Source organism: Colossoma macropomum, unplaced genomic scaffold, assembly GCF_904425465.1.
Source record: "Colossoma macropomum unplaced genomic scaffold, Colossoma_macropomum, whole genome shotgun sequence".
NCBI classification, from domain to species: domain Eukaryota; kingdom Metazoa; phylum Chordata; class Actinopteri; order Characiformes; family Serrasalmidae; genus Colossoma; species Colossoma macropomum.
This window is the reverse complement of record NW_023494804.1, coordinates 5,901,254-5,916,367: the sequence shown is the minus strand read 5'-3', so window position 1 is coordinate 5,916,367 and position 15,114 is coordinate 5,901,254. Positions and strand designations below refer to the sequence as shown.

The 15,114-nt window shown below is 40.6% G+C and overlaps 1 protein-coding gene across 1 annotated transcript; it reads right to left on the bottom strand.

Moving 5' to 3' along the window:
* Window positions 1–484: 484 nt before the first annotated feature.
* On the bottom strand, window positions 485–15,047 carry slc37a4b (solute carrier family 37 member 4b). The gene is made up of 10 exons (XM_036595061.1): window positions 14,991–15,047; window positions 13,647–14,175; window positions 10,296–10,528; window positions 6,317–6,569; window positions 5,068–5,223; window positions 3,626–3,711; window positions 3,403–3,516; window positions 2,221–2,286; window positions 1,964–2,102; window positions 485–1,043 (listed from the first exon to the last, which is right to left on the bottom strand). The coding sequence occupies exons 2-10, from the start codon at window positions 13,792–13,794 to the stop codon at window positions 877–879; spliced, it is 1,362 nt and encodes a 453-aa protein (XP_036450954.1). The 5' UTR covers window positions 13,795–14,175; window positions 14,991–15,047; the 3' UTR covers window positions 485–876.
* Window positions 15,048–15,114: the final 67 nt, after the last annotated feature.

Here is a 15,114-nt window from a genome sequence, read left to right as displayed (position 1 = left end):
TCTACATGAGTCAGACAGTAATCAGATTTCTGCTTTGGAACCAGCCAATAAACTCACAGAAGAAGACGTAAACATAACGTAAAAGCTGCAGCTTTTTTTAATCATTGCGCCACTTTACCTGAAAATATAAACGCACATTATCTAGAAGACGAGGAATATTTAAGTCCTTTATTTCGTGTTTGGGTTCAGCATCGCTCCAAAAGTGCTTTTGTTGCCATCTCACGGCAACACTGCTCGTACCGCCGTCTGTTCTTGTGCAGACTGAGAAATCCGAAAGAAATCAGAGTAAGAGTTCACAAGCACTGAGAAATCTGATTACTGATCAGTCCAGCTCTCTTTATCAGATTTATAGATGAGTATGGTGTTTACATGACCATTTGAATAATTGGATAACTGCAGAAATCTGATTATGATCGGATTATTGAGTGCATGCAAACACACTCATTGTATGTACAGAAAAGATTTAGGTGACTATTGACTGCTAGTGTTTGTTAGTAACATTAGACTTGTAGCTCCAGCCCTAATCTAAAGAAGAGTTTGGACACCAAACGTCGTGGCTGATCGAGTACAATTGGGAAAAGTGACGAATTGTGCAAATTAGATTTTCTGCCAAATCATTCCCTCACATTTAAATTGTTAATAACTGACTGAATAATTGAATAAATGACTTCTTTGTTTTGTTAATGAAAGGCATGCTGAAAGTGCTCGCAGTGTGTTTCAGTAAGTAACAGTGATCCTATGAAGCAGTGTTAATGTAACTGATGATGTAAATGTGAAGTGTACAGTTTTTCTGGACAGTGTTTATGTTAAAAGCCACCATCACGGCTGAGCTGCGTCACATTGTCAGGGTCCACGAGATCCTCCAGCGCGAAGAGATCAGTCTGTCTTTTTGTGCACTCGTCCCATTTTCGTCCGCATGTTGCGAAGCAGGAAGAAGCAAACCGTGGTCAGCGCGCAGATCACCTCGGCCACCCAGAAGGCCGTGTCCCAACTGTAGCGCTTAGCGACGGCGCTGAACGGCAGGCCAGCGAGGAACGCGCCAACTGGGTCACACACACATTAGAACATTTAGGCACATTTAAATAATTTAAACACAACAAAAAATGACACAATACGTACACAGTTAAAATGATGGTTCTTCAAGGGTTCTTTATATACAACCATGAACACTTAAAGAACATTTGCATGATGAAAGGGTTCGAAAGAGTTCTTCAGACTGATGGAGAATGTGCTGTAGAACCCTTCTGAAAAGGGTTCTATATAGCATCAAAAAGGGTTCTTCTATTATTAAAGCTTGACATCGTAACAACAGATGAACCTTTTTTGGTGCTGGAACCCTTTTCTATATAGAACCATGAATACTTAAAGAACTCTTTGCATGATTAAAGGGTTCTTTGCATCAAGTTTTGCACCAGAGCTACAAGGCTAATGTAGCTAACACATAATATATGTCTGTATTTATATATATATATATATATATATATATATATATATATATACCCATTTTTAATCTCTCTCCAATTTTTGGTTGCAGACAATTCCCACCTGCTAGCTAGGTCTCCCACACGAGGCTACCAAGCTGGGAAGATGAAGGCTAGCTTCCTCCAGGACACATGAAGCTCAACCACATCTTCTCAAACTGCCACTATATCACAATATCGTGTAACCTGAAAAATTCTCAAATTATCAGGATATTATATTTTTGCTATATCGGCTTAAATGCAACACTATTGGAACATCAACAGTGTCTCATACAGTGTCAGAAACCACACAACTAAGTCCATTTGATGCTATTAACTCAACGCATCTTGAGGAGTGCTAACTGGTGGGGTATATGTTTTCATTACTTGTTAGCTACATTAGCCTCATAGCTGCAGTGCAAAAACTTATAACACCTTCTAACATGCTTTGCCAGTTAAATTTGCCAAAACGTTGCTTTAAAACACATTTTCTGCAGACTTACCGTTTGCCATGAGGGCTACGATGGCATGTGACATCCCACAGTAGTTCGAGGGAGCGCTCTCGTTAGCGATAACCCCAAACAACGCGATCGGGCCATACGACGAGAACCCAAACGCAGCACCTAGAGTTAAGATCCAGATCTAGGTAGAAAGAAAGAAGGGAACGTTCCATAATTGTGAGGTCTAAAGAGCTTTTACATCGTTATGCATCACAGTCTTCAGTCTACACAGCTCAAATGTGTATCTGGGACATCTGTACCTCTTTCTCAGACAGACCGGTCAGGACAGAGACTGGATGGAGAGCAGTGACCCAGAGAGGCTCGTCCTAAAGAAACACATCATGATGATGTCAGAAACTGTATGGAGTAAGATGCTCATGAAGAAAACTTAAACATGCAACAACCATATTTCTTATGCAGTATCAATATGGACTTTATTCCATATTACTCCTTTACAGTAAAATAAAGCTCTGCTGATCGTTCAACACAGTTTAACAATAAATGGTCTTAAACTCTGGAGTTAATGTAGAACTGCTAATTCACCCTTTAACCCTGAAGATCAGTACAGACTGCTGGTCACCATAGCAACACAGACAACAGTCTCGCCTAGCTAGTAGCTAACAGAGAGAGATTTAGGACGAACATTGATAAATTGGAGATGAATGGACTTATCTGAATTCATAATCACTCCAGCTGGTTTCCTGATACGTTTAATCTGCATCAAGAAACCGTCAAACACTAGTTGCGAAGATGAAGTCAGTTTCTCATTCGCCAGCTTCTCATTCAAATTGTCCCATTCCACCTCACATTCTGTCACATTCTGTCTCCTCAGGCACCATTTGAGGTAGAACGGGAAAATGAGAAGCTGGCGAATGAGAAGCGACTTCAGCCTCGTAAAAAATCTAAAGTTGAGAGACATTTTACAACAAACTATTCTACTTTTGCCAAAAAGTTTCCTGCCTGAGATGCGAGAAAAGCAGCTACAGCTGAGCTAAAGCTTAAAGCAAACAAAGTAAGTCTGTGTTTTCATTGATATTTTTTAGCTTATACTAGTACATCAGCACATACTGAGACATATTTACAGCCAAGATGGTAAAACGAACATAAAACGTGGCTCCCAAGGGGGTTAGATTTTTGTTCAAAGGACAAAATGGCTCTTCTTAACATTTGGGTTGCCGACCCCTAATCCAGAGTCTATATCAGTGACTAGCATGCTGGGTATTGTAGTGGGAGAACACCGGTGAATTCTCTCAGACCGTTGAGGCCGAGTGGTGCAATGCTGCCCTACAGAATGTTACATAACAGCAACATATTAAATGCTAGTTTTGGGCCTGAATGCCCCTTTAAGTACCAGAGTTAGCCAATGTGATCATATGTTGCTTTAAAGTATTTCACATTCCTACAGAATTAAAAATACAACTAAAAATAATTATTCCGCTCACCTTTGGGATCTCTGCTGTGATGGTGACCCGGAAGAGGTACATAGACACAGTCATGCCTGCCATCATGGTTAAGAGGAGGCCGTGCCGGGGGTTTCCGTGGGTACCCAGCCCGTGCTGTTTGAAAGCAATAGGAGGCTTTGGTCAGCATTGGTCAGCATGATGCTCTGCTTTGAAGATAAAGCATATTTATGTAGAAATTGATGACAGGTAGGTTTATACCCACTCGTGCAACTGCTCTGTCCGAGAGAAGGCCTGCTGCAATGCTGCCAGCAAAACCACCAACCTCCAGGGCACTCATGTACGAACTGCCTACAGGGGGATGGACAGCCTTTTCATCAGGTATTCATAATATTTCATCACATTATGCTGAAAATTTCTGTTTAGAATCAGATTACAACTTACAATCTAACTTATAATGTCTATGTAAATCAAAATAAAATATGATAAGGGTGAAAGAATAAATCAATACAGCACAATATCACAGTTCTTTGGGTTTAAAATGAGTAACAATACAAGGAGGCCACAGATATTCTACTATTTACTAATAAATACAGCAGATGCTTTTATTGTATATTGAGCCCAAAATGCACGTCTGTCTTAAGCCATAAGATGGCGCTGTTTCTTTCTGGTGAGAAGCAGGTTTCAGTCAGTGGGGCTACGAGACAGGGTTCGCTCAGATTCAGACAGAATTACTGTATTATTATATTATATTAACCTCTTCAACTCCTTGAGACCACCGGTGGTTCCAAAACACACTTCGTCATATTCTTCATAACTTTCATATTTCATAAGCTACATTCAGAAGGTGGGGGTCATATGAGAGCTGTAACTGTCTTCTTTCCAGTCAAACAGATGGGTGATGTAATTTTAAACCCTTATAATAAAAGAAGCTGAACAAATTGTTTTTGTCTGCTGAAAGTCGACCCATTTTTCCACAAATCTGGGCTATAAACTATAAACAGATGGCGTCTCTTCAGCGATCTGCTCTGTAAAAATCATTTTTATAAAATAATCTAAGACCATCTAAGATTTTTGGCTTTCTGCAGTAAATTGTAAGAATATAGCAATATGTGTGATCATAAAACACACGTTCTGTTAATTTGAGGGGAGCTTTTACAAAAATAAATAAATAAATAAAAATGTACATTTATTTCATGCAGTTACTGAATAATTTGTCTTATGATTTGGTCACGTAAATTCAGATGGAAAAACCAAAATATACCCTGGAGAATAGTACCTGTTTTTGTAAATTGCTGTAGATAAATGCACCTGTTAAAAATCCAAGGAGAAAGCCTGCTTTGAATGTCGTTTGTGTCACTAACAAACAAAAACATCTGCTAAACCTGAAAGGACAACGTAGATTCGTCTCCTTCACAATTCTGTCATATTGCTTTATGTCATATCGCAACACTTAGTATGTCAGAAGTCTTTATATATATCAATAGAATCGTATTGTGGATTAAGTTCTGTGATAGTATCTTGTGGCCTGCAGTGATTTCCACCCCTACAATGTGAATTCAAATCAGTGAAAATCAAATTACAATGGAAAAATAGGCAAAAACTCATATAAACATGCATCAAAGGCTGCTGGTACCAAGCTAGAAACAGACCCCAACCCCCCCCGAAGCCATCAGGTTGGGTAGTTTCTCTCAGTGACAGACCTACCCATCATAGCAGACTGGCCTTTCTCTTGCATGAGGAACAGCTGACCCCAGTCAGTGCAGGCTATCTTCACCCCAAACACCACCAGATAACCCATGGACAGCACCCACAGGTACGGAGACAGCAGGAACTCTTTAAGAGTGCTCTCATCATTCGGGGCTTGAGAGAGATTGAACAGCGTGGATTAACACAGCACAAAGTTCAGACAAAGAGCTGAGAATGCTGTAATACAGCCGTATGCAAAAGTTTGGGCACCCTGGATAAATAACATGTTTTTGTTGTGAAAATAAATGAACATTTCTTCTACAGAGAACAAACTCCAGCTCATTTTAATGCACAATTACTGTTTATTTGCTTCATTTAATACAACAGGAAAAAGACTTAAAATTTCACCTGTGAAAAAGTTTTATTTTGTGTTTTTTTTCCAACATATTAAACAAATAAATATAAAATTTAAACTAAAATTTGCAGAAAAAGCACCACATTTACGATTTAGAGGATGTGCTAGCTTAACTTAAAAATCAACAAAATGCAATCTGACTGAGGGTGTGCAAACTTTTGCATACAACTGTATACTTACTGGCCACTTTATGAGAAACTCTTTATGATGGCCCTTTAATTTCCATTATTACTGTTATAAACTGTAACACAGTTTGTGTTAGCCATTTTCTAGCCCATCAACAATGGTCAGTTTCTGACCACAGAGCCGCTCTTGGCTGGATATTAGGTGTGGGGGTGGACCACTGGGGGGGGTGATAATGACGTGTGCAAAAACCATGTGTACCAGCACTTCAGCGTCACACTGCATTGCCGAGAATCATCCACCACCCAAATAACATCCAGTCAACAGCAGCTTGACGGTCAGAAACTGACCAGTGATAAACAGATACAGCCTGTAAAGGCCACTGCATACCAGACACACTGCATAGCAGATAAAGTACAAAGTGCAGCGATACTACATTAACAACAAGCTCAAGTTCATTTTTATTTAACATTCATATATACTGTTGGATATTAAAGCTTTCTACTATGGTTTTTTGTGGTTTGGTTCTGGGAGTAATTTAATGCAGTAATGCTAAAATGCTCAGTGACCTGCTGTGGCGAGGGTGGCAGTTCTAATAAAGTGGATGGTGAGTGTTTGCGTTCAATTAGTTTATTATCATATGCAATTCATTTGTGACTATTTCATCTTTAATAGCTCTGTTAACGTAAAGAAGCCAAACACTATAATCCCATTATATCCAAGCCTTACTGTTTTTGTTGCCTTTGCCCTTCCTGCTTGCAGGCTGTATGCTGGGCAGGCCGACATCGCTGGGCTCGTTCTTGACCAGCAGCACGCAGACAAAAGCGAAGCCCATACAGACCCCACCGGACACGGAGATGATGGTCCTCCAGCTGTAGTACTCGGCCAGTACGGTGGTAACAATGGGACCCAGACTGCCCGCCAGGTTCATACTGCAGGATAGAACAGCCCACCAGGTTCCGAACTGGGACGGCTCAAACCACTGAGAAGAGAAAAGGGATAATGGGGATTTGATTCATTAAGTTTGTGATATCGCAAATCTTTGCCCCTCTAACCATCCTCTTCATCATGCATGGGGGTGAAACACACTTGCGTCCTCTTCTGGTCAGGTTCACTGCAGCTCTGGTTGTTTTAAACTTCTTAATTGTTGCACCAACACTGGATGTGGGCATTTCTAGGTGTGTAGCTATTTTATTTTATAGCCATTGCTTGATTAATGAAGGTCAACACACATTTTTCTCATTTGATTTGTGTCTTCTCTGGTCTTCCCCAGTGAATTTAGCCTCTGTCTCATCTCATATTTATACCCCAGTGAAACTGGAACAAGAGTGGCTTAAGAGCTCCAGAGCACTAAAAGTGAAAAAAGCACAATAATAATGGAAACATACTTCCTTTACATTCTGTTCTTAAGAATTTCTATGGGTGCAAATATTTGACACAGAGTTTTGTTTAAAAAAAATTAAAATAGGGATGCACCAATACCTGTAATTCCGATACCAGTTCCTGATCCTTAAATCTCTGCCAATAAATATGGATATTTATACATTTTCCCTTTTTGTAACATCTAAACTCATTGTCCAGTTTATCAGCTCCAATTACTATATAGGTGCACTTTGTAGTTCTACAATTTGTAGTTCTACATACTTTGTTAGCCCCTTTTACCCTGTTCTTCAGTGGTCAGGACCCCCATGGACCCTCACAGAGCAGGTACTATTTGTGTGGTGGATCATTCTCAGCACTGCAGTAACACTGACGTGGTGGTGGTGTGTTAGTGTGTGTTGTGCTGGTCTGAGTGGATCAGACACAGCAGTGCTGCTGGAGTTTTTAAACACCTCAGTGTCGCTGCTGGACTGAGAATAGTCCACCAACCAAAAATATCCAGCCAGCAGCGTCCTGTGGGCAGCGTCCTGTGACCACTGATGAAGGACTAGAGGATGACCAACACAAACTGTGCAGCAGCAGATGAGCTATCGTCTCTGACTTTACATCTGCAAGGTGGACTGACAAGGTAGGAGTGTCTAATAGAGTGGACAGTGAGTGGACACGGTGTTTAAAAACTCCAGCAGCACTGCTGTGTCTGATCCACTCAGACCAGCACAACACACACTAACACACCACCACCACGTCAGTGTTACTGCAGTGCTGAGAATGATCCACCACACAAATAGTACCTGCTCTGTGAGGGTCCATGGGGGTCCTGACCACTGAAGAACAGGGTAAAAGGGGGCTAACAAAGTATCAGAGAAACAGATGGACTACAGTCTGTAACTGTAGAACTACAAAGTGCCCCTATATGGTAAGTGGAGCTGATAAAATGGACAATGAGCGTAGAAACAAGGAGTTATGCCTATCTACATATGTATATACTTTTTTGTCGTTTTGTACTTTTTAAATATACACACATATTTAGGTGTTTTATAAGCTTATTATTCAGCTGGAGTCTCATTCACTGCAGTTGTGGAGACCACAGCCCATAAACCACACCGCTGTCTGATGCTGCTGACCGACGGACGCCACGCTGCAGGCAGTGCTAAAAGGCACAGAAGCGGCCAGGGGGCTGCTATGCTTGTCACTCAGCAGCACATGTGCCTGTCAGAAACTGCCTTATGGTATCTGTATTATCTACTGCCTAAACAGTTACTATATTTAAGTGCAAGTACCAGCACGGCATTCAAATATGAAAGGTGGCTTAACCACAGAAACAACAACGCTGCATGTATTACAAGTGGTTGTGGATAATGGTACATCTATAGTGTTGTAAACAGAGCACAATGAGGTAAAATCACTGTATGAAAGAATCAGCACTGGGTTCAGATTAATATAACAGATAGCAAACCATTAAATATGCTTTGACTGGCTCTGATAGACTGGACTGGGACATCCCTAGCAGAGATGCTGACTACTCACAAGTCACTTTTGGCACCTGGTCCTCTATTGTAAGAAGAGATATCCTGCTATCAGTGCCCACATTTCTGTTTTGAGAGACCCTCTGAATGTTATTCCCTTTGAATACCATTCTCTGTAACACAACACCTCTCAGTACAGAGCCTATTTATTCTCCCTCACTGACTAAGACAGTCCGCTGTCTAACTGCAGGTTATTGCATTGTACAGGAGTTATTTAGTCTTACAGGATTATTTGGTATTGTGGGATATTAAAGTACTTTTATTTTGCCTTTTTTCACTTTCTGCCTTAAACATTAAAGGAAATAAAAACACATAAAAACCTGCTTCTTCATTGGAATGTAAAGCATATTATAACAGTGATAATGGAGTTTAGAGTATGTGCTCTACATCACGTGTGTAATGTATATCTTTAGTTCAGGGCCAGACGACCACAGAGGAAATGGCACTGTGCCAAAGTGTGAATGACAGGTGCACCACCAACTCGCTTTAATGGCAAAGGATCAAGGACAGGGCTGAAGTATGTAAAAAGGTCTTTCTCAGGGAGCTGTGGGCTGCACTGTGGGCCATGTGACTTTGAAAATGTCCACCTCCTTTCAGGGCTGCCAATGTTACTAGATTAAAAAATAATCAAATAAAATTGACTACCTCTGCAACAATTAGTTGGCATGATTATAATACATATTAAAGAGTCACCCAATGCTCCGAAACAGAGCCCGATGGACACATTTCTATGTATTTTTCGCCAATATAAGATTTATATATACAGCTGTATACACTGACCCCTGGTCAAATTACACATTTTCATCCTTAACATACATTATTAACAGTCAGCAAGGTGTTCTTTTCATCAAATGCTGCTTCTGTTTTCTCCAAACACTCCTTTGGTGACTGTAGTCAAAAGTTCAATCATTTGTTTCACCAGAATGCACTTGTTTCTCTAATGCCTCTGGTTTATGTAGATGTTTTTTTGCATATTTCGGACATTGACGCTTGTGATTAGATCAAAGCTATGGTTACCTTCTAATGATCCTTCCATGTAGATGATGTTTATCCAATTACAATGCACAGCATTACCATTCCCTGTGCCAGCAAAATCTTCCTGTACATCTTTAGCAGTGATGTGGGGGTTTTGCTTTGCACACCTGACCAGACTATGAGCAGTTCTATCTGAGAATTATCAGGGTCTTCTAAGTCTTGGTCGCATGTCAACTTCCATTTCTTAATGGCATTTAATACAGTGAAAGTTACAAGCAGAATGTATTTAGACATTCTTTTATAATCTTCTCTTATCGTTATCATTAGTTTCAGATCCTCAGTCAGCCACTTAGATGAGCCCATGGCTGTGGAGTGTAAGCGCACAACACCCTGAGAAGTTTTAAAGGGTCACAGAATTGATCTGGAATTGTCTACACCTGACTTGGATTAAGGCCCTAATTAGTCAAATAAGATCTGATGCCTTTAAACAACATAAATAACACTAGTGGAGCAACTGTAAGGGTGCACAAACTTATGCACACGCCACATTTTATGTTTCATTTTTTCTCCAATATGTGACATTATGCAAATAAATATTAATTGTCTATTAAAACTTGGAGAATATGAAAAGTTCAAGTTTATAAAATCTAAAAATGCATAATTTAAACAGTGGTGATCAAACCTTTGCATAGAACTGTATCTGTATTTTAATGATGCCTTTTTGAAGTTAATCGTCGATTACTAATATTTATATCAATATTAACATTGACAGCCCTTTTAGCTGACATTTGCCAATGCAATATTCTTCGAAAACAAGAAAGCCGTACCTTCCGTAGCACCTTGGCGCACGGCGGCCAGCCAAACCCCTGACCGAGACCGTTCAGGAACCAGAGTCCGGTGAAGACCATCACCGAGGACGACCAGGAGAAGATTATGTTTATGCCTCCGATGATGAAGAGGCCAACGGAGAAGAGCCAGCGGGCGCTGAGCTGGTCAGACAGCACTCCGCTGGCGAACTTACTGATGGCATAAGCCAGCGTCTGACTGCTGGTGATCAGGCCTGAAACAAAGAAGGAGAACACGGGGCTGAGAAACTGACCACATGATCCAGGAAGATCTAGGTGACCACCTTTGATAGTAAATGACTCACAACTGTTCACTGAGCGACGCTGTTCTGCATTACTTTATCTCACTGATCTCTGAAAAAAGCTTCCTTCGTTTCTTTTTTCACTCTGAGCTGAGCAGCTGCACTGCCAGTCAAAAGTTTGGGCACACCTTGCTTTCTTTTGAAATTAATATTTAATTTTCAATTATGCAAGGAAAACATCTACAAAAGATCTGTTAATATAAACCAGCTACGTAATATGTTAAAGGGGCCATATTCTATATTTTTCTTTTTATGCTTTAGAATTAAACAGGCTGTGTCTTTTAGACAAATATATCTAAATGACCTCTGCTCTGATTGGCTGCTCTGTGTTGTGGCCTGTTCAAAACTCAGTTGATGCTGCAATGTGCAGTACAAACTGTTCGGACTGAATTCTTCAGGCATGCAGGGGGGAAAAAACCCTCAGACGCTAATTTTGGATGTGTGGATTCTTTCAAGGCTGCAACGATCCACTTGCACCTCCTGGCAGCCAGGAACAGCACAACGTTAAACCGTTTTTTCAGCATCTATCACTCCAATAACTCTGCTACAGACTGTCCGCAGGAACAACACTCCTCATCGCTTCAACTGGAATGGGAGGGGCTAAACTGCTGTATGCATATGACCTGGGTTGTCATATGTACAATTAGTTCCAAAAGTCTGAAAAGATTTGCAATTTTTTTCATTAAACCCTGGAGATAAACAAAAGTTTTGAATTTTTGATACATTGAAAAGTAAAAAGACAAATAAAAAGAAGAAATCTTTAAATGTAAGCAAACTGGAGACACTGTGTTGAGGCCTTCGTACTTCTCTAAGTAAGCCTCTAATGAGTAGATCAAACCTGCAGGCATTGTTAAAAGCTGTTATTAAAGCAAAAAAGGTACATATTAATGCTGTTAATGAGAGAAAAATCCCAAAATTCATATAAATGTTTAGAAGATTCTACATTTCACTCAAATTGTTATGCTGATAATATAATTTGTAATGTAAAATTAGAAGCATTTTCAGTAGTGGTCTCAGGTATTTTGGACCTCACTGAAAATAGGGTAATGGGTGTGACACCAAAACCATGATGAACTAAATAATGGGCTGTTTTGAAGCTTAGTTTGCATATATGGATGGTGTGCAATGGGGAATGACCAGAGCATTCTGAAACAAATTTTACACACTACATCCAACTTTTTATTTCACAAAAGCATGAAAATTCAGTTTTCTGTGATATGGCCCCTTGGGCTGGGCAATATGACAATATATATCTTTATTGTGATAAATAATGTACAAACAACATACAATAGAGCACAATATGCTTTCGTGAACATGTAGCGTGTATCGTCAGTACTTGTAAAACACTGACCAACTGCATGTTTCATTATAAAGAGAGCAAAATTAGTCCCACTTAACTTGTTTTAGTGCCATACAATTTACCAAATATCGAAGAAATCATTGTTTTTCCACAGTTTTTCACAGTATTTTTTTTTTAAATGCAGCCCTACTGTTCAATAGATTTCAATTGATCACGTCTGAAAAAATACATGTCGTGACATATCACGTATCTTGAATGTTTCTTGAAGTATCACGATATTATATTTCTGCCACATCGTCCACCACTGACTGACCCCTTTAAATTACAAACAGCAATCACTACAACTACCTGGCAAGCTTTTAGTGCTGGAACAACAGTAGCTTTTGCATAAGAACACACCTCAACCACACACAATATACAGTGTGCTTTCCTGTTTGCCCCGGGGCAGCCCAGGCCTTTTTAAACAACTGGCACAAAGGGCAAGTCCTTGAGGGACCCGTATGCGAATACGAACACCTGGCCAAACTCGAAAGACGTGGAATGCTGCTACAGTCACACTGCATATGTTTAAAAATGACTTCTAGTCATTACCAGGATTTTTGGCTTCCCCAGTTAATTAAACATACCTGACTGTGGTATCAGATGTAATACTAGCTAAAGTTAGATATCAGCTTTATTGATTCTCGTGCATTAAATCGTTTCATGTTGACAGGCTTGTTATTGGTAAAAAAACCCTGTAAATATAATGTAACAGCCTTTTCTTCATAGGCCTGAATCCTTTATGTTTGGCAGCGTGAGTCTTAACGGGACCATATCCTCCACTTTTCTTGTATTTGAGGTCCACGTTTGACATTTGTGTCATTTTTATGTATCAAAAGCAGCCATGATTAATTTTCCCATGTCCTTAGAGCTAAACAGGCTCCTTCTGTTATTGTGCCATTAAGACAGATACATGCAAATTACCTGTTTTCTGATTGGCTGAAGTGTATTGTAGTTTACTCAAAAAGCAGTCTGGGTGGTATAACTTCAGCGTGAATGGGTGGGGCTAAACTGTTATAGGCTAAATAGGCAGATGTATGTAAATGCATCAGTTTTTGTGACATCACAAAAACAATGAGTTGTTTTTGCAGCTTAGTTCGGTATGTGGACTGTATGAACTGGGGTTTAACAATGCTTACATACGACATACATATATCAAGCTCAAAAATAAGTTTATCAACGTTACTAAGGACCCATCTTGTTTGATTCAATAATTTGAATAAATGGGAATAAATATATGTGCACTAGAATGCATTATTTGAAATTAAAGGGCTGTTTTCTAATTGTTTAAAATGGCATTTTTTCTAAATTGCCTAAATAATTATATAAATTTCAACATTTTGGCCATTATCGCAGACCAATTTCTCAGTTAGCCAGATAACTTAAGCCCAAAGATGAGGACTGTCCAATAGACATAAAAGCCTGGAGGCGAGACGGGGTGTGTGGAGTCAGTACAGCTTAGAACATATCATTTCAGTGGATTATGGTTCAGTTATGTTCCCTGACTAAAGGTACTGAGATGGACCCTTGAGGGTACCACCCCAGTGACAAGAGGGGGACTGCCCCAGTGACAGTTTTGTACCTTTAATTCTGAGAGTGTATTGGACAAGCCTGACTTCGGGTTTAAGTTATCTGGCTAAACTGAGAAACCCTGTTTTCTGAAATACCCCCTAACATTTGAGTGACACTCACCAAGCTCCTCTTTATCCAGCTCGATCTCCTCCATGACTGACGGCATCAGAAAGGAGAACGTCTTCCTGTTGAAGTAATACAGCAGGTATCCCAAAAACATTGAGATTAAAATCACAGTGCGGTAGTATCCATAACCTGTGGCCCCCATTGCTTTGAGTTATGAGTTGATGAAACAGTTGAGAAAAAAGGGGAAAAAAGAATCCAGGAAAGCTGCCAAAACACAATCAGCTGCCCAGCCTGGCGCAAAACTTCTCTTCTGTCCAGCGAGCTGAGCTTCTGCAACGGGAACAGAAATCAAAGAACTTTCAGTGAGTGCGGACAGCCGGCGCTCCTCTGCCAAGACCCATCACAGCTGAGCCTCAGGGGAGAAACTGAGCAAGCCTGGATGATTCAATCACAACTTTGAGGTGGACACGCAGCTTATCGGACTTATCAGACGGCGTCCAGGGTTCCCGTGGTTCTTTTAAGCTTTTAAACCGGCGCGCACAGCTTGTGTTCATTCTGAATGGCCTGATTCCCTCTGAAGAACCTGAAAAATATTGAAAAAAGTGTAGTTTATGTCTCTATGTGTGTATAAAAATGGGGCAAGATGGACTTCAGGAGCACCAAAAGCAAAGTCCACAGACCACACAATGGGCTCACTGTTATCTAGATCTTATCAAAGTGCCTGCAGCCAGCTAAATAAGCTGTGTCCAGCTACGTGACATTGGGCAGGAGCCTGTAAAGCCCTTAAAGCAAGGAATATGAAGTGTGATGATGAATGAAAACAATGCAGGCTACGTGTCACGTGGCTACGTGCCATAAAGAACAGTGCACTCAGGTTTCACAGTGTTGTCAAACACATTTATCCTTAATGCATTTGAGCCAAAAGGACCCAGCTGTATGCCTTAATGTTGTTTGATTGTATGCCCTTGAGCTTGAGCATGCGATGGCATTGGGTTGGGACCATGCACCCTTAAAAAGCAGTGCAGCACCAGGGCACAGTTTGACGATATAATCTGAAAATTTGACCTTCAGAGCGTCCGATTTGAAGCTTTTAGCACTTCAGCATCGAAAATTCCCTGAAAACAAGCGCTTATTCGCCAGCTTCTTGGTGGAATTTCCCGTTCCACCTTAAATGTGCAGCAGTTCCATTCTGGCGGCTCGGCCGCCAGAATGGAACTGCTGCACATTTAAGGTGGAACGGGAAATTCCACTAAGAAGCCAACTCCAGCTTCGTATAAACGCGTCAGATTGATCATAATATCCATCTATCTCTTTCAAAACACACATTACACGAATAAACCAACTCAAAAGTGCTTCGAATTCATAATTCAGCTGCAAGGATTAGGAAATAAGCGGTACCTCCATCCGTCCGAGCGCTGGAGCAGATTTGCTGGCGCTTGCAGGAACTCCCGCCCCCTCCTCGTCGCTGATTGGCTGCCGCGCCTGTCCGTCAGCGCGCTGGAGGCGCATCGCTGTGCTAGTT

Bases quoted from the DNA above. Each gene is read 5' to 3' on its own strand.
- slc37a4b (XM_036595061.1), bottom strand. From the start codon at position 13,794: ATGGGGGCCACAGGTTATGGATACTACCGCACTGTGATTTTAATCTCA. The intron at 10,529-13,646 runs GTGAGTGTCACT...TCTTTGTTTCAG, and splicing joins GCTGGATAAAGAGGAGCTTG to GCCTGATCACCAGCAGTCAG. The intron at 3,517-3,625 runs GTGGGTATAAAC...GCTTTCAAACAG, and splicing joins CGGACAGAGCAGTTGCACGA to CACGGGCTGGGTACCCACGG.